At 47.8% G+C, this 24,747-nt stretch overlaps 1 protein-coding gene across 6 annotated transcripts in view; it reads right to left on the bottom strand.

Moving 5' to 3' along the window:
• Window positions 1-1,241: 1,241 nt before the first annotated feature.
• Mtcl1 (microtubule crosslinking factor 1) overlaps window positions 1,242-24,747 on the bottom strand; it is a 129,973-nt gene continuing 106,467 nt past the window's right edge. For 4 of the 6 annotated variants that reach the window (XM_075955926.1, XM_075955925.1, XM_075955924.1 and 1 more), the window contains 4 exons: window positions 14,405-14,683; window positions 12,587-12,618; window positions 8,386-9,925; window positions 1,242-2,422 (listed from right to left, as the gene is read on the bottom strand). In XM_075955926.1, the coding sequence (XP_075812041.1) occupies window positions 2,228-2,422; window positions 8,386-9,925; window positions 12,587-12,618; window positions 14,405-14,683 (2,046 nt within the window). In that variant the 3' untranslated portion in view covers window positions 1,242-2,227. Of the gene's footprint in view, window positions 2,423-4,834; window positions 4,892-8,385; window positions 9,926-12,586; window positions 12,619-14,404; window positions 14,684-24,747 lie in introns of all 6 variants that reach the window. The other 2 variants (XM_075955928.1, XM_075955929.1) reach the window with 1 other exon arrangement.

The following is a 24,747-nucleotide window of genomic DNA, read 5'->3' as shown; positions in this document are numbered from 1 at the left end:
TTTGCTGAGAAGCTGTTTGTGGCTATAGTGTGATTTTGTTGAAATTTCTATTTTCTGCATTAAAAAGCCTTTATTGTGGTAAAATTGCCAAGATTTACCGTGTTGGCTCTTTTAAGTGTTAACTCGCTGGCATGAAGTGTCTTCTCACTGTTGGACAATGTTATCATTACTGCCCACTTCCAGCATCTTTTCTTCATCCTACACTGAATCCCTGGCCACTATTTCACGCCAGCTCCCATCTCTCCAGCCTCCAGCCCCCACCCCCACCCCGTGACCATTTTAGTTTGCCTCTAAGAATGCCTGCATTAGTAAATAGCACAAGTGGAAATCCATCCCTAATTTGTGACTGACTTACCTCACTTCCAAGGTTCACAATGAAGAGTCTACCAGAGCGTCCTCCTTCCCACGCAAATACACATTTTGTTTCTCCCCTCCGTGCGCGTGGACACGGGTCCTACTTCTGGATTTCTGGCTGTTATAACAACACCGCAGTGAAAAGCGGTGTAAAAGCATCTATATGAGTCCTGTCCAGTTACAAGCATTGTGTATTCGCCGTGGCATGGCTGGCTATGCAGTGACTCTGTGTGAGGGCTAAAGGAACTGTTATGCTGTTTTCCATGGTTCTCCATCACTAACTTCTCCACCAATGTGCTGTCAAGGTTCCAACTGCCCCATCTTCTCACTAACACCTGTCTTTGAAAACCGTTTAAAGGAGGCACTGTGTGACCCTGGGAAGAGACCTTATTTCCTCTTTAGAAGAAAACCGTTGGGCTAATGAGGCATCAAAGCCAGAAGCTCTGGCCTTTGTAAATAGTCCTGGGCTCTTCAGCAGCGTCTTCGTAACTCCACCCTCACACCACCCCCAACACCAAAATGCTGGGCTGCCTGTCTGCAGTGGAGATGGAATGACACCCATAGCTACTCCCTTTCCTGATTAGAAGGGAAGATGCTGGCCGCATATATTTGTTGGTAGCCACCTTGACATGTCCCTCCTCAGCTCTAGTGTCTGCAGTTAAAAACAAAGCCATTTATTTTCCTGGACCCCCAGAGTCCTGCAAGCGACAATACCATGTCGCAAGGGTGCGGCCCCAGGAGATGTGTGACCAGCTGCCTCCTCTACATCCCCTTTCCCTGCACTCTGCCAGTGACAGAAAACCTGGAGAAACATTCCCTGTAGAGCTGAAGATGACAGGGGGAGGTCGGGGTGGGGAAGGAGCCAGTGAAGTGTGACACCCAAGACCTTGTTTCTTCCTTGTAAGGACTTTATTTCTGTATCATCGTGGTCTCAGACAGACTCTGAGGCACCATCATTTCTCTCAATTTGGCATCCTCATGGTTTTTTTTTTTTGTAGTGTTTTTCCTTAAACAAGAAAATGTCGAGTGAGCTTTGTACACCGTCAGTTAACGTTTTAACAATAACTTAAAAACGGTGCTGTCGTCTCACTGGTACAGGGGACCAGCAGGAACAGTGCAGCACAAGGAACGTTACAACAACTCACAGTGGGTCAGACTGACGCACGCACACGCAGCTGAGGGCCGGGACGGAGCGGTGTATGTACAGGTGCCCGAGGATGTGCGGCAGGCAGAGTTCATGGGTCACACAGTGAGTCTTAAGTCCATCTCATGGACTCCGTACCTTTTCACAGTTGTTGACCTGCGTCCTTCCAGATGACAGACGCTCTTGTCTCTTCTGGCCTCGTGGCCTTTTCACTACAAAGAGTTTACTGAGTTGGGCAGTCTCAAGCATTAAAAAAGACTCTTAAAAAAAAAAAAACCCTAACACTGAACAAAATGAAGTTTAACTTAGAACGCTCTGAACTCAATAGTGAGAACCCCAAGCATAACGAAACAGTGCAAATTGAACAGAGGCAGCAGGATTGGGAACAAGGTTGCTTGGAATCTCTTAAGATGTACATATTAAAACTCTTAAATCTATTTATACCTTATTTACCTTTTTGTTTAATATATTGTGTGTAAAAAAAGATGGAGGCAAAAATAGTTTTCTGAGCTATGAAAAAATTATTACAGGCACATTTTTCTGTTTCATGGCCGAAACATCTCAGTTTACCAGGTTGAACATTCAGCAGCCGTGTGTGTTTAAAGACATCGATTGACCTTGAGAAAGCTACATCTTCCCTCTGGGGCAGAGCTGGGTGGATGGTGATGGTTTCGTTGTGCAAATTACAGTGAATTATTCTGGTGATAATTCGTGCAAGCTTGCATCACGTCACAGGTGTGGCTTCTCCTCCGGTGGCTCCTCCTCACTGTGCTCCTCCAAGGACACTCGGTCTCCGGGTGACTGAGACGGTGAGGCAGTGGGGGAAGGTGGGGCCCAACGGGATGGAAGGCGGCGGTTGGCTGGTCTCTCTGGCCTGGAGAAGCAGGGCTCTAGGGATGGCGCGAGTGCAGAACAAGGTAGTTCCTTCAGAGCCGAGAGAGGGAGACAGCGTTATTCAGACCTGGAGTGTCACGTGGGCCATGGCCCCCAACATACGTCACACATGCTGAAGTTGAATGGAACAGCCCAGGAGGCTACAGCATCTGAACGATTATGGCATGCGTGGAGAGGAACATAAAGCGACCAGTAACACATTCCACAAGGATGACTGGCAACACAGGACACGTGACCTTTTACATCGCGACAAAACACAACAAAACATGGGGACATGGATCTGCTTGTAGGACATCTCCGAAACTGGGCTCGAACACAGAGAAGATGATGTAGCAATGGGGTCCCATCTTTGACCTCCTACTAAGTCAGTCTCGCAGGACGTCAGTCTACTGAGGCCCACAGAGCCCTGGGGTGGAACCCAGCTGTATCAGCAAAGAGAGCCAAACAGAACTCTGCCACTGTTTATCCCAAGCTGACTGGCGGAAGGCTAAACAAACTCCCACAGTGTGGGGAAAAAAAATGCTGCAGGCAGAAATTTTAATTGAGGTCTAGTTTTCTTTTATGATCGCCACCGAGGCAGCAGTCTTACCAACTAGGACTAGACTGTGCTCACACGTCGGTGTTTCAGCCACTGGAACAGTCTGAGTGCTGACCACGTGACAGTTGTTTGCTTGTTTTAAAGGACTGTGGAGCTACGTGTTCCTAGCCTGCAAGTCAGGGAGCAGGGATGTCCAAACGTGGAAGTTACGGACACACAGAAAGGCGGAAAGCTGTGTCGCGCAGTGAACCGTGGATGACGCTCACACAGGTCCGGAGGGGGTGATAATTATGGATAAAAGGCACAAGCATGATGTCATGGAATTAGGGCCCACAAAGGAAGTCAAGAGGCGAGCTAGAAGATTTAGACATGACAATGAAGAAGCCAGAATGAAGAGATTAGGGACAGAAGGGATGGAAGGACTGATGCCATGTCCAGTGGGCAGGCGATGGTTTTCAGGACAAGATGAAGACATGACAGGATGCTCAGAGATGGCCAGTGAGGATGTCATGACCCAAGGGCAGCAAGGGACCCACAGACTTCTGTAAGAGCGGTGGAGTAATGGGGCAGTCTTTCCCTCATCCCTGAGGGGCCAGCAAAAAAGGGAACACTGAGACCATTCCATCAGATGCCTCCTTTTGGTAGGCATTTTCCCTGACCTAGGAGAATCTTCCCCGGGCCATTTATGCCATGGTGCAGCGACAGCCAGGATGTACTCATAGCTGCCGTGTGGGTACACACGAAGTCAAGGTGGGACTGTATCTGTGTCTCGTTACCTCACCTCACAGTACCCGGAGGAGGGTGGGTACAGCATGTGAAATCCATGTCCCTGCTCCCACCACTGTAGGAGCGAGCATGTTCACGTTTGCTGCCGTTGGTGTGGCTGCCGCTACAGGTCTATCCAGCCCCTTCCTCCCACTGAGGCTGAACAGAACCAGCTCAGAGACACCTGCCTGTGCAGAAGGAAATGTGCAGCCGCGACGTCACGGAAACTAACATTTCCTTGGCAAGACACCTGTGCACATCAACGAGCGACGCTGTCCTCTACCAGTGAGGTGGCTGTGTGGGCAAATGGCCCTTCCCATCACTTCCTTGATCATTCACCCTCTCCCCCTGCCATGGCAGCTATGTCTCCCTCACCCCCAAGACAGCATCTCACTATGTAACCCTGGCTGGTCACAAACTCACCAATGTCCACTATCTCTGCCTCCCCAGGGCTGGGATTAAAGGTGTGCGTCACCACGTACAGCACGGCTCTGTGTTAGTTCTTCTGGTAGATTAGGAGGGTGACTACATCCTTGACTCAAACCAAATGTGTGCTTCCTCACACGCCTCCCTCAGTTCAGGCTCTGAAGAAGGCCAATCCCAGAGTTCTCAAAAATACAGGGAACAGGGATGTCCCTGCTATGATCCATTCGGCCAGTCCTTAGCAAGAACTTACTTTTCGGCCAATAGACTCACTTGAAAAGACAAGATACATTTGGACTTATTCTTCCTGGTATGGTGGTATGAAAAAAGGAGAAAACAAAACAAAACAAAACAAAACAGAGAAGGCTCAACATAGCCCAGCACACAGCAACACATAGATGTAACTGAAATGCCAGCGAGCAGCAATGGGTGGGTCGGAACCAACAGACGCTGGGCACTAAGACTTGAGTTGTGCCTGAGATGCCCCCCAGCCAATGTTCTTTCTCAACTGCAAACTCCCTGAGAGGAGAAATCCCAGCAAAATCTACATGCTAAATGGTTAACCCCTGGAGGCACTCCAAGCGGGGTGTCTGCACTCAGTGTCTGTTCCTGGGGATGAGCGTGGATTTCCACAGATGGTGATGAATGCGGCCATGAGTACATCAGCTACACACACGACTCTCTGGATGGAGGGAAGTGAGGAAGGAGGCACTTACAGTGTGAGGCAGGCAGGGCTAGAGTCCCCACGGGGCAGTTAGTAAGACAGTTTGGTTCTGGACAGACAGACAGAAAAAGGAGAGAAAACCAAGTCGGTTGGAAAGTTTGTTTCAAACAGAAGAACAGTATAAGTATAGTCCCTGCGCCAAGGTGGCCTTGAGAGAGAGAACGGGTGGTCCCTGGGTTCACGCAGAGGCAGGCCGCGGTAGAGGCAGGAGGAGGCGGCAATGGCACTTAGACACAAGACTGTCTTCTGCCATGTATCAACAGGTTGAAGAAGGAAGGTGAACCAAGGACGGGCAGTGGTCCCTTAGCTCTCTGATGGCGCTTATGTGACCAAGGGAGCTGTGAAAGTGGCTCAGCTGGGCACACAGCCTGGCTTGTTCTGGTCACAAGCTATGGCTCCCTGTGCTCACACGTCCCCTGCACCGTATTAGCTCTGGGAGGGAAGGATGCCAGAGCATTCTCTTGGCACAACTCTGCTTTGCTGCCCGAGCTTCAAGAGAGGGAGAAGCTAGGGCCACTTGTGGGGTGAGAGAGAAGCAAGGAAGGGATCTCATGTGTGGAGATCCCGGTGGCAAGGCCACACAGGGTGCTTGGTACAGGCAGGGAAAACACCAGCGGCTCCGCTGCTCTGAGTGTCAAAGGCAGACCCCCACAAATTCGCCGAGATGAGGCGTGATCCCCAACGCGCCCATTACGTGGGGTCCAACCAAACAGGATTCTGCTGGCACCCAGAACAAGCAAGCTGCTGAGAAAAGGGGGAGATGAGCCCATGGCCTTGAAATGCTGCCAGTGGGCCTCCCTGCGGGTTCTTGGGCTCTGAAACCGTCTGTGCTCCTGTCGTGACTCTCAGCTTGTTTGGGAGCCAATAAGACAGGCGTGTGTGTGTGTGTGTGTGTGTGTGTGTGTGTGTGTGTGTGTCTGTTCTCGTGCACATGCACAAATAAGAATCTAAACACACACTTTCTGGACAATAGGGCAGTGAGGGGTGACTGCCGTTGACAGCAAGGGTTTTGCATCACAAGGCCTTGACTCCATTAAAGCACGTGGCATCTCTATTATACCTCTGCGTTTTCTCATTCACTGTCAAGAATACAAAGGTTCTTTGGTTCCCAAACTTAATTTCTATGTGGTCTCTAAGACGAGTAGAAACTCAAAGACAGCCGATTGGCAATGTCTGAAAACGCGTTCTGTTTTACCCGAACGCAACATACTCATCTACAAACAGACTCTCCCAGGCCACAACTGAGGGCTCCTGAGGTTCGGGGGTGAAAAGATCAGAGGAGACACCATTTGCTACCTGAAAACTCTTATTCTGCGACGTCCTTTCTTTTCAGAGCACATACGAAATCGGTCCCTTCTGAAGTTGGGCGGATGCATTTAGCATTACGATCTGGCTACAAGTCCATGGGGGCACAGGGAGTGAACTGTGGTGGTTTGAATAAGAATGGCCCCTACAGGTTCATATATGTTAAACCTAGTCATCAGAGAATAGCACTACTTGAGAAGGATTAGGAGCGGTGGCCTTGTTGGAGGAAGTGTGTCACTGGAGGTGGGTTTCAAAATTTGAAGTCAGGCCCAGAGTCCCTCTCTTCCTGCTGCCTGGGGGTCCAGATGTGGAACTGTTAGCTCCTTCTCCAGCACCACGTCTGCCTGCATTCTGCCGCACTTTCCCACCATGATGATACTGGGCTAGACCTCTGAAGCTGCACACAACCCCCAATTAAATGATAATGATTGATTATTAATTATTAAATAATTAATTATAATTAAATTATAAAACTCTTAAGAAATCTGTCCCTAGAACTCAGACCTTGGGAAGAGCAGCTCACGGGATTGCCATTTCTATAGCTAAAAGTCAAAATCAGCAAGGCCTGCCCTACTGGTTTAAACTCGTCTTTTGAGTTAAGTACTCCTCCAAGGGCTGGACAGGGAACCTAATCATTTCTCCCCTGTGAGCAATTTGAGGCAAGTGGGCAAGTGGGAAAGGAAATACACCTTTCTCCTCCTGTCACCCAGGAAGCCAGAGCTACAAGGAAGCAGAGGGCAGTCTGAGGGCACCCTGCAGTTTTCTGCCCCTGCCCGTGCTGTATGTGGGAGTGGCTGGGCTTGGATGATGCTCAAGAACACGGGCACATCCAGGCTCCCAGGAGCAGCTGTCACGTGATCACTTACAGGCCAGACCCACTCTGTCAGCACTACATTAACAGGGAGGCGCCGATCCCCATCCGCCGTCACCACTATCACTGCTCCGACTGCTCCGTTTGCTGTGGACATAGGATTTTCTTCCTTGCTTTTGAGACAGGCTCTCATTATGCAGCCTTGGATGGCCTAGAACTTGGCGATAAACCTGACTCTGTCTCCTGAGTGCTAGGATTAAAACTGGGTAACACCATACCCGTGGGGTTCCCTGTTTGCTTGTGTGGTTTTCGATTTATTTGCCTTGCTTTTATCTTCCAGGGCAAGAACACAAGTGGATATAGAGGTACATGTATCAGAATGAAATTCAGTGCTGACAGATTGGTGTCACCATTGCCACACTGTATTGGGGCACTGTTTTTACTTTATCCACTGCCCGAGTCCAATGAGGAAGAGAGGTTTATAAGAGGACAATCTGCCAGTCTCTACTGAGGTGGCCCAAGAATCGAAAACCTATTCTTTAGTTCCCAATGAAAGGGTTTGTCAGGAGCCATTGTCCCAAAGATTATAGCAGGGACTATGGTCCTAAGGATGTTTGCGGGGAGCCCCACACCCAACTATCTTGAGAGCTATCTGTTAGCGGAACCCGCCCCACATTCCAACTATCTGGAGGATTGTTTGTGGTTGGAATCACAAAAGGACCGATTCCGCTCGAATAGAGAACACCAGGTGTGTCGACCTGCCCCTTCCTGCCCTTGCCATGCCCCTGCCCCCGTCCCAAGCCAAATTCCTCATTCAAGGGTTATATAAGCCACAACCATTTCGCTAATAAAGAGAGACCCTAACAAATTGAGAAGAGAATCTTGTCTGGCTCTGCTTGGTCTCCTTCCTGTCTCCCGCCCAGGTCTTTTTCAGATAGCGCCTCTTCGGGACCTTGGAATAACTGAACCGCAGGGCGGGTCACAAGGGTTTTGTGTCTGTGTGGCCCAAATACGCGGTAACACGTTCCTCACGAAGCCCACATAAAGTCTGCAGCGAGTCCTGACAGGGAGACAGACACAAGTGCACGCATGGTTTCCACTCACTCCCTTTTCACCCGTGCACCAAGTCACACAGAGAGAAAGCCAGTGTGCTGCAGGTACAACTCCTAGACCAAGAGAGAAAGGCTAACCCAGACCAGAGGACAGAGTCGGGGCAAACCACGTCCTCATCATTTTTGAGGAAAGTAAAAGTAATCTCTTCTGTAAGTTATTCAAGGTCTGTCTTTCTGTCTGTTCCACTTCACGGTTCACTGCGTTCCTGCCAACTGACAAGGATTCCCGAAACCAGTGCCCAGGACCCACCCGGCCTTTCTAAGCTAGGCAACTAAAGGCAGAGCTGATGGGAGACAGAGCGGTACCCAGTTTACCTCGATGGATCCTGGTTCAGCTGGTCCTGCTTCTCCGCTGTGGCTGTCGCTGGTGAGTCCTGAGGGGCCATGGGCGGCTAGCTTCTTCTCCTCCTTTAAGGCATGCTCCAACAACTTTTTGTTGAGGATCCGGGCTACATTCTCAGTGAGCGTGTAGCCAGGGGGGGCAGATAAGTCCTGTCTCACCGGTGTGTTCTCTCCCCCATCCTCCCTGCACACCTCTGAGCCCACGCCTAGGGGGCTGGGGGACCTTCCTCGGGAACTGGTGCCCGTTTCCTGGCCTGGACCCAGCTCCTGTCGAGGTTCTGCCGAGCGGGAACGGCTCCCAGCTCGCATCCCAACAGGACTGTGGTCGATGATGTTGAAGAGGCTGGAGAGGCCGTCGTTGATGGTGGTGTGCACAGGGCTCTCCCTGGTGGTGGTGGAGCGGGCCCAGGCTGACTCGCTGAACCCTTTCTGGGCCACGCCTGGCGAGGTCCTGCTATTTGGCTGATCAGCTTTGGACAGGGGCTTCCTCTGAAGCTTGGGAGAACCGTACTTTGGGGAGCAGCAGGTGCGTTCAAACTTGGCCTGCACCTTCTCGATAGCAGGGGCCACCTGTCTGTTCCTAAGGCTTCGGGAAGGAGAAGACACGGGGGTAGTGCCACCTCCGGCTTTTGGCGTGAGACACTTGTGGGGGCTGCTGGTGACACCGCCGGCACGCAGGGCCTCAGTCTGCAGGCCCACGCTGATTGTCTGGACGGTCTGTGTTCCTGCTGTCCTGGACCCGTTGGTCTGGCAGGCCATGTCCCTGACTTGTGGTTCGGCGGGACCAGAGCAGATGGCATTCCTGACAGAGAAGGCCACCTCCTTCATGTCATCACTCATGTTCCTAGACATATCTAGGCTGTGCAATGGGGAGGGGAACCCCAGGGAAGGGCAGACAGGTTTCTCTAGGGGGTGGAGAGACCCCTCCACATAGTCTCGGGAGTGTCTGGGTGGGGTGCAAGGCCACCTGTTGAGCACAGGTTCCGGATGACCTCCCTTGGCATCTGCCAGGTTCCCTCTTGCTCTGCTCATAGGAAAGGGGCCCTCGGGGTCCACTCGGCTCCTGCCCTCACCTCCCGACACGATACTGTCAACCCGGCGGACAGCAGGGGGGCTGTGCAATACATGCACCCCAGACTGCTCGGTGAGGACATGGCTCCGCAGTGGCTGCTTCTGGCAGTGCTCTGGGCTGGTCATGGTGTCTGTCGTCATGGTGACACTTGTGGTCAGGTACCAGGAGGAGTCAGGGAAAGGCTCCATGGTGGAGTCATGTCCTACCCGCCCCACCTCGGTCCTGTCTGCCCAGAGGTCTGGAGGCCTATCGGTCCCAGCCCTTGGGGAAGTATAGTCCCAGTTTTTGCTGTTGAACTCCTCGATGTACTTCAGGTCATCGGGAGACAGGGGTGGAGTGACATCCTCCTTGCTGCTGGCAGATGGTAGGCCCTTCTCAGGCAGGAATGGGGAGACGTCCATCAGACGTTGGAATTCAGACATACAGGACACAGACACAGCCCTGGGGGAAAAAAACAGAAGGGGTCAGCTCCTGGACTGTACTCTACACAAGATGTACCTGTGGAGGTGCCTGCCTCTACCTGGCTCTTAAAAATCGGGTCAGCCGGGGCTGGAGAGATGGCTCAGCAGTTAAGAGCACTGACTATTCTTCCAGAGGACCCGGGTTCGATTCCCAGCACCCACATGGCAGCTCACAACGGTCTGAAAATGCAGTTCCACGAGATCTGACACCTTCACACCAATGCACATAAAATAAAGTTAAATAAACCATTAAAAAAAAAATCGGGTCAGCCACTTGATATCCTGCATGGTTGTTACTCTTACCCCATGAATGCCCACAGTTGTATAGCTCTGCAATTGTGCCTGCAGCCTTGCCTTGGTCTGAATTGAATAGAGCTACTCCCTCCATGGCCACAGAGATGCGTGGATTACCCACCCACAGTCATAGCTAATTCCAGACTGTGGTCCAGCGACTCAAGCCACTATGGAGGATCACCCTCTGCTGGCTTCCATGAACCTGTGAAGATGAACACACCATACTCTCTAGCTACTGTGAGCCACAGGACGGGCAGAGAGAGACCCTGGTGAAACATCTACAGGTTCACATCTCTTTTCATCCAAACAGCCTCATCCTCCACTGGCTGGAAGGACACTGACTTTAGTCTCCAAAGGCCACCTGGAAGATGTCGGAGGAAATAGGGAAGTGGAAATCCTGATCAGTTTTGAGTCTTGTCTCAAACTAGAATACGATCAAGCCCACCCAATTCAGTAAGGGGCGTCCTCGCCTTCTGTCCCAGCTTTCCTCTCCATAGACAAGTGGCCTCTCTCTCTCTCTCTCTCTCTCTCTCTCTCTCTCTCTCTCCCTCCCTCCCTCCCTCCCTCCCTCCCTCCCTCCCTCCCTCCCTCCCTCTCTCTCTCTCTCTCTGTGTTTGCTCTTTTGCCAGCATTTCAACTTCTCATGTTCTAATCTGACAGAAACTTGGGGAACGCTTTCCCTCTGCTCTCCAGTCTCCACAGAGGCGGTGGGGTGGCAGACTGGACAAACCAGGAGGTGAGTGGGGTCTTCATGCTGCTTGCCTATCCACCAGGGAAAACAAATGGTCAGAGGCTGGGGGTCGGGTGCGCCCACCAACTCAGGTGACAGAATCGCTCCAGCTTGCAGCAGAAGTGGGAGGCAAGGCGGACACCCACTTACCATCCCACTAGATCTGTTTCCTCTCAGCTTGACAGACAGACTTTATACCTAGGGTTCTAACTCAGTCCTAGCCACGCCAGAAGGGATCTCATACCTGGTTCCCAGATCACTCTCTACAGAACCTGTTGGTAACAGGAAAGCCAGACTGAGGCTGCCCTGTGTCTAAATGCTCAAAGGTTGCTACACTGAACCACTAGTGGCAGTCACGAGTGAGGGCTTTGTGGGGTTAGCTGGATGGAGGAGCACAGAGATGACGAAGAATGGAGGGGTGTGGGCCTTAGAAACGGCCACGTTGATGAAACAAGAGGGCTAGGATCCACTGGAAGCATGGCCGGGTACCTCCTGGTGCAAGAGATGAGGCAGGGCCCCAACATGGTTACAAGTCAGGGGGTCCACATGGCCTGGGGAGGGGTCGGCACCTTCATTGTTTGGTCTCAGACACCTTGATGCTACTTAAAATTTGCAACCCCCATGTTGACTACTTCTGAAATCAGCAGAAGCAAATAAGATTTAAAATCACAGTTACAGTGCAAAGAGGAAGATGGGAGGCCTGGGTATCAAACGCGAATGGCGCAGGCCTTCATCTGGACACAGAGCGATTGCTCCTGTGAACGGGCACAGCAGTTGATGGAGCCACAGCTGAACCATGTGCTTCTCTGGCTTCCTGTGTGTTCATACGTGTGAACGCCACAAAGAAAACAACAAAATCTTTCAAAGAATCGGACTTCCCTATTTACAGATGAAGCAACTACGGCCCAAAGCACTTAAATCCCAGACCCACGGAAACACAGCAAGAGGCAGATGCAGATCACTTCCAGAGCCCAGGCTCACAAGTATACTTGCATTGCCTGGGGAAGACACCAAGTCCGGGCAACTCTGTGGGTTCTGTGGAAACAGACGGTCTAGGCTGCAAAGGAGACAGTCTGTATTTACAGCCTCCGAGATCAGAGGGAAAAATAGGATGAGGGAGCTGACGGCAGCAAACTGCCAGAGACACAGGATGCAATGGGGATAACACGTGTCCGTCTACGGAGGGAAGAAAAGGCAAAGCCAGAGAGCACAGGCTGTCAGGGAGGAAGCTGGGTGCAGCTAATATGAGGGTTGCAGCTAAGGTCGGTTCCCTCTGGGAATCACAGCAGGGAAGATTGCAAAGACAAAACAAATCCGCCATTTGCCATGAAGGACGCCTCAGAAATGGTTTTCTGAGCTGCCCATAAGAAAGTCTCCACAGACCTTTGAAAGACTGGTTTTTTTTTCAAGCACTCCTCTGGACATGGCAAACACAGTTGTTATCCTAAGACACAAACCAGCGCACATTGCCTTTTTGCTAATGCTAATCTAGAAAACAAATAGTTTAACAGCTGCTACTTACTGTACAGTATTTTGGAGAATACCCACAAACACTGCATGAAAACACTGCATCCTTAAAGGCAAAAGATTTAGAATTTAGCAATCAATTTTGCTTACCTTTGAAGATTTCCCTTGCGACTTTCTTCTTCCTGTAAAGAAAGAAAGAAACAAACAAACATCTGTCAGAACCAACTGATTCTGGCTTCCTAGGAATCCCGTCTGCACTAAGTGACTTGTTTTGCTATGGTCTCTTAAGATGTGGTTCAAAATGCTCACTGAGGCCAAGTCCTAGGCTACTGCCCTAAGCCCTTTGAAGTGGAACAGTAAAAGCTGCATCCACAGCATCACGGGGGGGGGGGGGGTAGGAGCTTCTGTAGTCACCGCCTGAGTGAGAAATACTGACTAGAAAGCTTGCTGAGTAAATGGTTCTCCCACACCCCCACTATATGGAGCTCAAAGAACTGGCAATTCCGAGTAGGTCCAGGTGCATGTGGGGGGGGGGAGTTGGAGTGGAAGATGACAGTGGGCAGGGAGGTGGGAGACCAATGGCCTCCGGTCCAATCTTGCTATGGAGGTTGGTATGAGTGGCATCTTTGGGGCAGGGACTCCTGCTTGTTTTTGAACGTTCCTGGTTATGATCAGATGTAGAAAAGCGGTGACTTCCCCTGAAGGGCAGCAGGAACTGTGCTGATAAACAGCGGCAGAGACAAAGGTTGTCTATTGAAAAAGACTCTCATGCTGGCATGGTTTGGAAGAAACAATCACTGGACAGTAATGAAACCATATTCCTTGGCACAGCCATATGGAAGCGTGCCTTCCTCACAGACAGCAAGCCTTTGCATCCACCACACAGAGGAGTAAGGGTCTCTCTGCTACAAAGCTATACCACGGACACTGCCTGCAGATCTGTGGCGGGGCAGACCAACCAACTGACATCCTACTGACCTGATACACACTGATGGGTGTAAGGCATGTGACTTCACTGACCTGACTGGCGTACGTGGTTGAGCATCCCTTAATCTAAAAATCCATAACCTGAAATACTTCAAAATCTGAAAATTCTGGACTTTGCTTCACACACAAAATAAGCATAGAATAAAATTGCCTTCAGGCTCCAGGCATAAGATGAGTATGGAACTTAAGTGATTTTTGTGTTTGAATCGAGTCCGATCCCCAAGATGCCTTTTTATGAACATGTGAATATCCCAAACTCCATGATAGCTGGAAACCTGAAACCCTATGGTCTCAGCATTTTGAACCAGGGACATTCAACTCTCATAATGTCCCCATATTTCAGCATAATCCGAGACAAGTCCCGTAAGTATGAAGTATTTGGAAGAACAGTAGCCAGTACAATCACTGTAAACCGGTTCATGTGTAATGATGCCCGCAGTAGGGTGCCCACACCATCATCCGGGTTTAATTGAGACAGGGTCTCACTATTCTTATACCAGTTTTTAAACTGTGGCTTTAAAAATACAATCATCAGAGGAAAATAAGTGACATCGTGCCGCAGAAATTTTGGTGGTTCTCTCGAACTCAATCATTTGTCCATCCACTTGTTGGATGTTTTTCCCTTTGCCCAGAATAACATATTTATTGCGGTTGCCATTTAGTGATATCTACTAAATGTTAAGATATTCTTTAATACAGAATTATTTCTCAGCCATCTGAGTTTTCTAGAATCAGAAAATGCATAATGATTTCAAGAAAAGCAGAAACTATACATTTGTTTTGTCTACTGAGTTTTGGGGACTACACTTGTTCTTGAGAGTTTTCATGTTACATGGGAGGCTAGTCCAGCATTTCTGAACCCAGAACAAAACGGCTACGTTAAACTGACCACGGGAGTAGGGTCGTGGTCCAGACACTGGCTGCACCGAATGTTGGCTCCCTCCTGCTGCTGGTAACCTCAGAGGACAAACCCAGGCTGACCTTGGCAAGGCAGTTCCTGAGGGGTGGCGGATCCTCTGGGTCATCGTCCATGGACAAAGCGTCCAAGTACAGGTTCTCGCTGGCCGAGCACCGGTCCGACTCCTTCAGTTTGGAAAGCGGCCGGTCTTCAAATGGGATGGAATCAGTGTCTGCACAGGGCCACATGGACACAGGCCGGGGAGCACGGAGGTCTCCTTGGTGTGGAAAAGGGTGGGCGTCGTCTTCCTTTTGACTGCAGAGGAAACTGCCGCTTCTCCGGGGGCTGTTCTCTTTCTGCAACTGAGTGTCAAAACAGAAACAATAAGCCTCCCTTTCCAGGGTGACAATTTTGCTAAGCCCATCCTTTCTCCACTATGTTGAATTACGTGTCTACCTGAAAAGACTTTTTAGAATCAAATGTGCTTAACGGCATGGCATCAGGTTCAAGATGTCGCACCGTACCACAAATGCTTCCTAAAGAGAAGCACACTTTACCTGGACTGCAGAATCTTCCTGATGCAAATATTTGTGTTTTGAGGGTTTTTGCTATTGTCTTCTTCATTTCTGTTGTACTCATATAATTTATCAATTATTGTGCTTACGGGAAATTAGACATTTTGGTTTCAAGTTTAAGGGGAACAAGCATCATGTTTAATATTTCTTTCACAGTAACCTCCAGAACTTTAGCAAACTCCTGAGGGGGAACCCCATTTTCCTACCTGACCCAAGGCAGATAACAAATTCGATACAGAACTGAATTGTAGTCACATGGTGCTCAAGACAACGCTAACTTTGCTTGAGAGAGTGAAAACTGAGCTACAAAGATGACTAAAGACCTGGAACTCTTTTCAGCCTGACGTGGTAAACTGAAGTAGTAACGGGGAAAGATGGGTCACTTGGGGTGTCAATGAAGGGGCTGGGGATACAGTTGGTGGGGAGCACTTGCCAAGCACATGCAAGTCCCTGATTTGGTTCCCAGCAACTAAACAAGGCAGGGCTGCAGCTGCAGAGGTGTGGTTTGCTGCTTTGCAAGCAAAACTGATTTCCCAACTCTTGCCTAGCTCAGTGGAGACGAGCAGACAGGTGTGCAGACAGGTGAGCAGGCAGGGGGCCTGGCAGGTGCACTCACTGGGCCAATAAGCACCTTTCTTCCAGTGGGAGGTCTTAAGTGGAGTATTTTATCAGACAACTATATAAAAATCACTGAGGACTGATGGGATGTTCCAGAGATGAGGCTCACGGTTTCATCTCTCTTACTTACTGCCTCCCTCTTCTAAATACTTATTGAAAGTGCAATCGAGGCCTGAAGCTACTCTCATCTAGGACTTTCTAATATGATTAAGTGCTCACCCTCCTACACTGGCTGTTCTCTTGAATAAGTTAAGTTATCCAACGAGCAGAATGACATTTTCATTTCAGTGGAAAGAGTGGCCAACTCAAGATTTCCAGTCCTCAAGTGCTGAGATGACGAGGAAAGTTCTTTAAAAAAATCCCTCAAACCCAGACTGATTATTTTTTTTATTAAATTTTTTTATACTTATTGAGCGTTACATTTTTCTCTGCTCCCCTCCCTGCCTCTCCCCTCTCCCCTTCAACCCTCCCCCAAGGTCCCTGTGCTTCCAATTTACTCGGGAGATTTTTTTCTTTTCTACTTTCTACTTCCCATGTAGATCTATATAAGTCTCTCTTAGTGTCCTCATTGTCTAAGTTCTCTGGGATTGTGGTTTGTAGGCTGGCTTTCTTTGTTTTATGTTATAAAACCACCTACAAGTGAGTACATGTGATAATTGTCTTTCTGTGTCTGGGTTACCTCACTCAAAAAAATGTTTTCGGGGGCTGGAGAGATGGCTCAGAGGTTATGAGCACTGCCTGCTCTTCCAGAGGTTCTGAGTTCAATTCCCAGCAACCACATGGTGGCTCACAACCATCAGTACTGAGATCTGGCGCCCCCCCTGGTGTGCTAGCATACATTGAGGCAGAATGTTGTATACATAATAAATAAATCTAAAATAATAATAATGTTTTCTAGCTCCATCCATTTTCCTGCAAAATTCAAGATGTTATTTTTTTCTGCTGTTTAGTACTCCATTGTGTAAATGTGCCACATTTTCCTTATCCATTCTTCGATTGAGGGGCATTTAAGTTGTTTTCAGGTTCTGGCTATGACAAAGTTGCTATGAACATAGGTGAGCACATGTCCTTGTGGTACCATTGAGCATCCTTTAGATATATACCCAAAAGTGTTTGAGGAAGGTTGTTTCCTAATTTTCTGATAAATCACCACACTGACATCCAAAGGGGCTATACCAGCTTGCATCCCCATCAGCAATGCTCCCTTTCCCCCACAACCTCTCCAGCAAAAGTGGTCATCAGTGTTTTTGATCTTGGCCATTCTTTCAGATGTAAGATGGAATCTCAGTTGTTTTGATTTGCATTTCTCTGATGACTAAGGGTGTTGAACATTTCCTTAAGTGTCTTTCAGTCATTTTAGATTCATTTGTTGAGAGTTCTTTGTTTAGGTCTGTACCCCATTTTTAATTGGATTATTTGTTCTTTTGATGACCAACTTCTTGAGTTCTTTGCATATTTTGGAGATCAAACTTCTGTCTGATATGGGGTTAGTAAAGATCTTTTCCCATTCTGTAGGCTGTTGTTTTGTCTTGTTGACCATGTCCTTTGCTTTTCAGAAGCTTTTCAGTTTCAGGAGGTCCCATTTATTGTTCTCTCAGTGTGCTGCTGGGGTTCTATTTAGGAAGTAGTCACCTGTGCCAATGCGTTCATGTGCATATTTCCCACTTTCTCTTTTATAAAGTTCAGTGTAGCTGGCTTTATGTTGAGGTCTTTGATGCATCTGGACTTGAGTTTTGTGCATGGTGATAGATATGGGTCTATTTTCATTCTCCTACATACTGATATCCAGTTATGCCAGCACCACTTGTTAAATATGCTTTCTTTTTTCCATTTGACATTTTTTTGCTTCTTTGTCAAAAATCGGGTGTTTGAAGATTGATATCCGAGCCTTCTATTTGGTTCCATTGATCCTTCTGTCTGTTCTTATGTCAAAACCAGGCTGTTTTCAGTACTGTACCTCTGTAGTAGAGTTTGAAGTTAGGGATTGTGATGCCTCCAGAAGTTCTTTTATTGTACAGGATTGTTTTGACTATCCTGGGATTTTTGCTTTTCCATATTTAGTTGAGTACCGTTCTTTCGAGTTCTTTGAAGAATTTTGCTGGGATTTTCATGGGCATTGCATTGAATCTGTAGATTGCTTTTGGTAAGATTGCCATTTTTACTATGTTAATTCTACCTACCCAAGAGCATGGGAGATCTTTCTACTTTCTGGAGTCTTCTTAAATTTCTTTCTTCAAAGATTTAAAGTCTTCCACTTGTTTGGTTAGAGTTACTACAAGATATTTTATGCTGTTTGTGGCTGTTGTGAAGGGTGTTGATTCTCTGATTTCTTCCCCAGCCCTTTTATCATGTGTGTACAGGAGGGCTATTGATTTTTTTTTAGTTAATCTTGTATCCTGCTACATTGCTGAAAGTGTTTTTGAGTTGTAGAAGTTCCTTGGGAGAATTTTTGGGATAATTTATGGTTTAATGTATGATTTAAGCTTTGGAAGTATTTCTTTTACATATGACGGTGCCCTTGTATTTGGGGCATAGATGTTCAGTATTGAAATTTTCTTTTGAGGGATTTTTCCTGTGACTAATAGGAAATGACCTTGTCTCTTTTGAATGATTTTAACTTGAAGTCTTATTTTGTTAGATATTAGGATAGCTACACCCTCTTGTTTCTTAGGTCCATTTGATTGGTATATTTTTTTCCCAACCCTTTACTTTGAGACGATGTCTGTCTTTGAGGTTGAGATGTGTTTCTTGTATACAGAAGCAGGATGGATTTTGTTTTCATATCCAATCTGTTAGCCTGTGCCTTTTAAGGTTAGTTGAGTCCATTTACATTAAGGGATATTAATGACCAGTGATTGCTATCTCCTGTTAATTTAGTTTTCATTGTTGGTAATATTAATTTGTGTGATTTTTTTTCTTCTTTTGGATTTGCTGTTATGAGATCATCGATTATCTGTGTTTTTGTTGGTGTAGTCATCTTCCTTGGGTTGGAGTTTTCCTTCTAATATTTTGTGTAGGGCTGGGTTTATGGCAAGGTATTGGTGAAATCTAGATTTGTCATGGAATATCTTGTTTTGTCCTTCTATGGTTATTGACAGTTTTGCTGGGTATAGTAGTCTGGGCTGGCATTTGTGGTCTCTTAATGTCTGTATAATGCTTGAACATGACCTTCTGGCTTTCATTGTCTCTACAGAGAAGTCAGGTGTAATTCTGATAGGTCTACCTTTATATGTTACTTGGCCTTTTTCCTTTGCAGTTCTTTTTTTTTTTTTCTGATTTTTCAAGACAGGGTTTCTCCGCAGCTTTTTGGTTCCTGTCCTGGAACTAGCTCTTCTAGACCAGGCTGGCCTCGAACTCACAAAGATTCACCTGCCTCTGCCTCCCAAGTGCTGGAATTAAAGGCGTGCGCCACCAACGCACCTCCTTTGCATTTCTTAATATTCTTTCTTTACTCTGTATGTTTAGTGTTTTGATTATTATGTGGCAAGAAGACTCTTTTTTTTTTTTTTGGATTCAGTCTATTTGGTGTTCTGTAAGTTTCCTGTATCTTCATAGGCATATCTTTCTTTAGGTAGGGAAAGTTTTCTTCTATGATTTTGTTAAATAAATTTTCTGTGCCTAAGTTGACCGTCTACTTCTATACATATTATTCTAAGATTTGTCTTTTTATGATGACCCTTATTTCCTGGATGTTTTGGGTTAAGCTTTTGTTAAGATTTAATGTTTTCTTTAACTGATGAGTCTATTTCCTCTATTGTATCTTCAGCACTTGAGATTCTCTCTTCTGTCTCTTGTATTCTGCTATTCATGCATGCTTTTGTGGTTCCTGATCTTTTTCTCATGATTTCTGTTTCTATAATTCCTTCGGCTTGTGTTTTCTTTATTGTTTCTATTTCAGTTTTTAAGTCCTGAATAGTTTCTTTTATATGTTTGATTTCTTTTTCTTGGTTTTCTTTAAATGATTTGCTGATATCTTCCAATTTTTTGTTTGACTTTTCCTCAATTTCTTTAAGGGAATTTCTCATTTCATCTTTAAGAATTTCAAACAGTCTCTTGAAGTTATTTTTTAGGTCATTTTCTTCTGGTTCATCCATATTTGGTTGTTCAGGCCTTGCGGTTGGAGGGTCTATTAGGTTTTGCTGGTGTTGTGTTGCTCTTTGTGGTGTAGCATGTGATCTTACCTTTTCTACTCATCTTTTCCTCTAGTAGGTGTGGTTGGGGCTTTCTGAGATTCAGCTGAATAATCTTCTAGGTGCCAGTGAATCGGAAGCTCACGAGTTGTTCCTCGTGGTACAGTCAGTGTCACAGTTCTAGTTACCCCATTGGTTACTTGGTGTTCCTAGAGATAGCTCAGTGCTCCTATGCCTTGCTCTGCTCCCTTGGAGTTTGCTATCTCAGGCCTACTTTGGCCTAGGTTGCTGGCATTGCCCTGTTTCTGTAAATCCTGGTCTGGATCCCCTCCTGCAGATGTCCCTGGCTTGGAGTTGAACCTGTTCTGCTGGAGATCGCTGACTCTGGATCTGGTCACTGGCTGCCAGTGTCCCAGGACTCGGTTGGCTATTGAGACTGGATTTTCTCCTGGCTTCTGCTCCCAAGGGAGCTTGTTCGTGCTCTGTCCTAGGTAGCTGGTTCTGTCCCACTCCGGTTCTGGTGGAGATTGCTGACTCTGAGTCAGGTCGCTGGCTCAATCCTTATCTGCCAGTGTCCTGGGCTGGCTTCTAGGACTGGATTTACTAATGGTGGAGCTTCCCCAGACTGGTTTTTAAAGAGCATCTTTACCAGTTGCATCTCTGAAACCCAATTTGAGCCTACATCGATGAGCTTGCAGAAGCATGGCTTGTGAATGAATGCTCAGGAGGAAGCTGAACAGGACAAAAGGACCCACAACTCACTTTTTAATTAAATGTCTCTGAGCATCATTGCTAGTCCATGAGAAGATGGGGTCCCTGCCAGCAGCAAAATCTTAGATGCCAGTCTGTGGCAGGCTCAATGTTAAATCAGGGAAAGAACAGATTACTCCAGATTCAAGCTCGGTCCCCTCTACCCTCTCCTCCCCCTCCCTAAGGACACATTTCTTCGCAGTTCCCTTAATGATGCTAAATACTTTATTTTAAAAAATCTATAAAAAGGAAAGCTTTTTATTATATTTCTCTAACGCATGTCAGTGCAGCTGAGTTTAACACATGATCATCTCCCAGGGTATTTTGGGCAAAGAATTAAAATGCAAGAATCACATTGGAAGCTGTAAATGGGCACTGAGGGTGTGTGTGAAGGGGGAGAAGGAACGACTAAAGAGAGTTACGAACAAACACAACCTAGCTCAGTAAAGTGGGGTTGCAAAAATAAACCCAGGCAGCCAGCAGCAGTTTGCACCGGGGCTGCTAAGTGTCAGATTTCCTAAAAAACCAAGCCGAAGTGGCCAGAGCTGGCAGTCCCTGTGGCCGAGATGCTTGTGTGCTGCTGCAAAAGTCTAGTGGGTCCTGACCGGGTAGGGTTTCCCGGGGCCACACGCCTACTGTACTTGTGATCTTGCAGCAGAATGCATTAAATGCAAATGGAAAATTTAACAGGCTTATATTTCAAATAATTGAGCACGACAGACTCTCAAGAGCATCACCTTACAGAGGGTGAAAAGAAAAAGGTCGCCCTGTGAAGAGGTTTAGAGGCTGCTCGGGTTCTCATGGCAGCTGACTTGAGAAAATGAATTGGAAGGAGAACAGGTAACACAATCGTTCCTCTTTTAGCTCCCTAAGTACAAATATAGAGACATTCCGTGACAGTGGCTACAGAGAAATCCACTGTGACCCCATAAAAGGTAAGTGACCCCCCCAATCACACATGGGTTGAGATGAGAGTAGACGAGAGATGAGACACGCCGAGTGACCGTAGCCACATTCCCACAGTCCTTCACCACACAGACCGCCCGTGTGTGTAGAAATTATGCGTGAGTTTATGGTCACTGGGCAAGTATGAAGCACATGTTCCGGGAGTGGAAAATGGATTTACTGTTGCTTCCTTCGCTGTCTGTATCAAGTTCTCACAGGCAATGCTATACGGCTTCTCTGGGGGTCAGATATCAGGGGGACACCGCGAGGAACACTCGTCTACGGAATGTGCAGCTAGACATTAGAACAGCAAGCAACTGGTAAAAGCCGTGCGCGTTTCCCCTCGTGCCGACCTCTCCACGGGCATCTGAGCCAGCCTGCTCTCTCACAAAATGCTGACAGCTACTGTGCTGGTGTTCGGAAGCCCTTTCCAACGCGGACTGCTCCAGGGGAAAGGCTAGACCGAGTCCTCAAAGCCACGTCTGCATGCGTTCAGCATCCTTTCACTGTGGACCCGTCTGACGAGCAGGGAAGCCTACGCAGACCTACAGCACAGGTGTGAGGGCCAGGGGGACGCCTGAAACACCAGGCTGCGGCCATGCGGAAGACACAGCAATCGAGTTCAGCTCCTGGTCCTTGCTTTTATTGCCTCAAAACGGTATCAAAGTGAGGTGGCAGCTCAGCCCTGGGTCACTGTTGCCTCAGAAACTGAGGGTTATCACGTGTTGTCTGACCAAATTTTTCTTTGCTAGAAATTCCTCATTCCCCAAAGAAAAACAAAGACCTTGGATACCTGTTTAACTGGCAGTAAGTGCAACTTTCAAAACTGAAGATGTCAGAGACAGGATGGATGAGTGGCAATGACCAGGCAAAGGGGAACCCAAAGGCCCATGACAGGGGACACAATGGCCTCATAGGGTGTAGCAGGGACACTCGAGGTAAGCAATACAAGCAGTGACCAAGAGTGAAGGTTCCCTGGAGCCTGACTGCAACGGCTTGCTGTAGTACAAATTCTACCTGGTCTTAATAATAAAAACCCAGAGTCAGTTATTAGGGGTGAAAGCTGAAAGACCAGAGAAGCAGAGCAGCCAGCCACTGGTTCTTTTTTTTTTTTTTTTTTTGGTTTTTCGAGACAGGGTTTCTCTGTGGCTTTGGAGCCTGTCCTGGAACTCGCTCTGGTCTCCAACTCACAGAGATCCGCCTGCCTCTGCCTCCCGAGTGCTGGGATTAAAGGCGTGCGCCACCATCGCCCGGCCTAGCCACTGGTTCTTAGCTCTGCGAAATTCCCAGACCGAATGAGGTATCCTGCCTCTGCAAGTCCTCAAACTGAATGCTCAGACTGTGGCCCTGTTATTTCCTGTCTTATATTTCTCTCTTCACCCAGACACATCACTCCTGTCTCCACCTCCCTAGGGCTGGGATCAAAGGTGTGAGCCTCCACCACCTGGCTGGTTCTCTTTTAGGCTGGGTTGATCTAGTGTGGCTCAGGGTAGCCTTAAAACTCAGAGAGATCCCTCTGCCTCTTCGAAGTGCTGGGATTAAAGGTGTGTGCTACCTCTATGGTTAACTAGTGGTGAGCTCTGCTCTTCAGGCAAGCTTTATTGGTTAAAACACAAACAACATACCACCACAGCCTTCTTATTCTTCCTAGGAGATAAAGCCCAGCCTCTTGGAGGGAGGAGAAAGCTTCATGCAATTTACAGGGCCCAAGAAGCACAGAAAATTAGAAGTGGATTCACCAAGAGTCCTCCACAAGGTTACATAAGCAGAACAGTTGTGGAGGAAGGAGCTGCCAGTGGGTTGAGCTGCCTGTGGGCTGAGGCGCCTGCAGTTTGTGCACCAGTGATGCAGCTCGCGTGAATCATTGCCGCTACGGTGGGCTCTTCGGTGCGGTTTCCACCTGGGAGCCACCCAGGCTCCAGGAAAAAAACTTTCCTCAGTGGTGGATCACTAAACTAGATCTGGGTGGAATCATTCTTTGGTCTGAATCAGAACTCCATCTGGGGCAGAGGCATCTGCTCACATCTCTTCAGAAAAAGTCAAGTTGGGTGCGACAAATTGGCGATCATTTTATAGGAACACATGCCGTCAGCTCTGACGTTCTGCCGCGCGGCAGGCTCCTCAACAGAGTACAGATGCTAGGCACAGTCTGGCAGATTCTTCTCAGGGCTGGATTTCCAAACCACACAGGAAGTGAGGACTTCCCTCTTGGAAGTATTTGGAGAATTTTGAAATGGGGCCATATCAAACATTAGCAAGGTGACTGAACCCAGAAAAGCCTCTGCCCCTTCTGTCCCTAGGGTGCTTTCCTCCTCTCTATCATTCCTTAGTCAGAGGCTCTGGGTCACTTTTAAATCACATGGTTCATTTCTGAGTCCCTGCAAATCTGGACTGGACTTCACCATGGCCCTTCAACTTTAGCGCAAGAACTGTGCCGTACACGTGGCCGGAGGAGCCTCATTCTCAACAGGTTCTCATACTAACGCCTAATAGAGCCACGCTGTACTTTCTTTTTCATTTCTAGCTGACAGTTCTTAAGGCTCTGGGCATTTGTAAGAGTGACAGGTTGGAAGAGGCAAGGTATCTGTAGGGGTAGTAAGAAATTCAACACCCGCTTCTCAGCATGAAGTAAAAAGCTTTCTGAATTTCCACACCACTCTGGGCCAGCTGCAGTTACACAAACCTCACTAAGGGCACGCAATGCAGAGAAGGATTAGCCAGACAGCAGGAAATCAGCTTCCTCTGCTCTCCCAGCATCCATCAGAGTTGTTTGTTTATCAGGAGGTGATGAGCTACCAGACACCTCCCTGGATTCTGTTTCCATCTAATCACAGCTCAGAAAAACCCCCAGCAGGCGCAGTCCCCAGCCAGCAAACAATGACTTCTAACTCAATTTGGTAATTACTTCACTAATGGTGATGAGTCCATTCAGGCTGCAGCCAGCACCATGACCGGGTCTTCAGGGGCATCCTAAGTGTTAGCTTACATAGGAGCAGAACTTTCTGAGGATGACCTGAAATAACCTCCCCTTCCAAGTCAAATCCCTTTAAAAAAAAAAAAAAATCCTTCCCAGTCCCTGTACACGCGTACAAATGCAGATCGCCTACAAACTCTGCAATGAAAAGGTGTGTGTGATGTAAGAGTATGATGATTCACCTTGAACTGTCAACTTCACTGGCTTGAGAAAGGTCTAGATTAGTAACGTTGACGAGGGTATGTTTGCAGTGGCCACTACATCCTGTGGGCTGTGACCTAATAAATCAATGAATTCCTAGACAAATTCAAAGACGATGGCATTATGGGAAGATAGTAGAAGACAAGAGGTGGGGGTGTAGTTGGAAGAAGTTGGTCCCTGGGGCTGTGCCCTTGGAGCTACAGCTTGCCCAGTCCTCCTGTATTGCCCTGTGC

The sequence above is a fragment of the Microtus pennsylvanicus genome, chromosome 22 (assembly GCF_037038515.1).
Source record: "Microtus pennsylvanicus isolate mMicPen1 chromosome 22, mMicPen1.hap1, whole genome shotgun sequence".
Taxonomy (NCBI): Eukaryota; Metazoa; Chordata; class Mammalia; order Rodentia; family Cricetidae; genus Microtus; species Microtus pennsylvanicus.
Note: the sequence above shows the minus strand (reverse complement) of the source record. Positions and strands in the feature narration are given on the sequence as shown.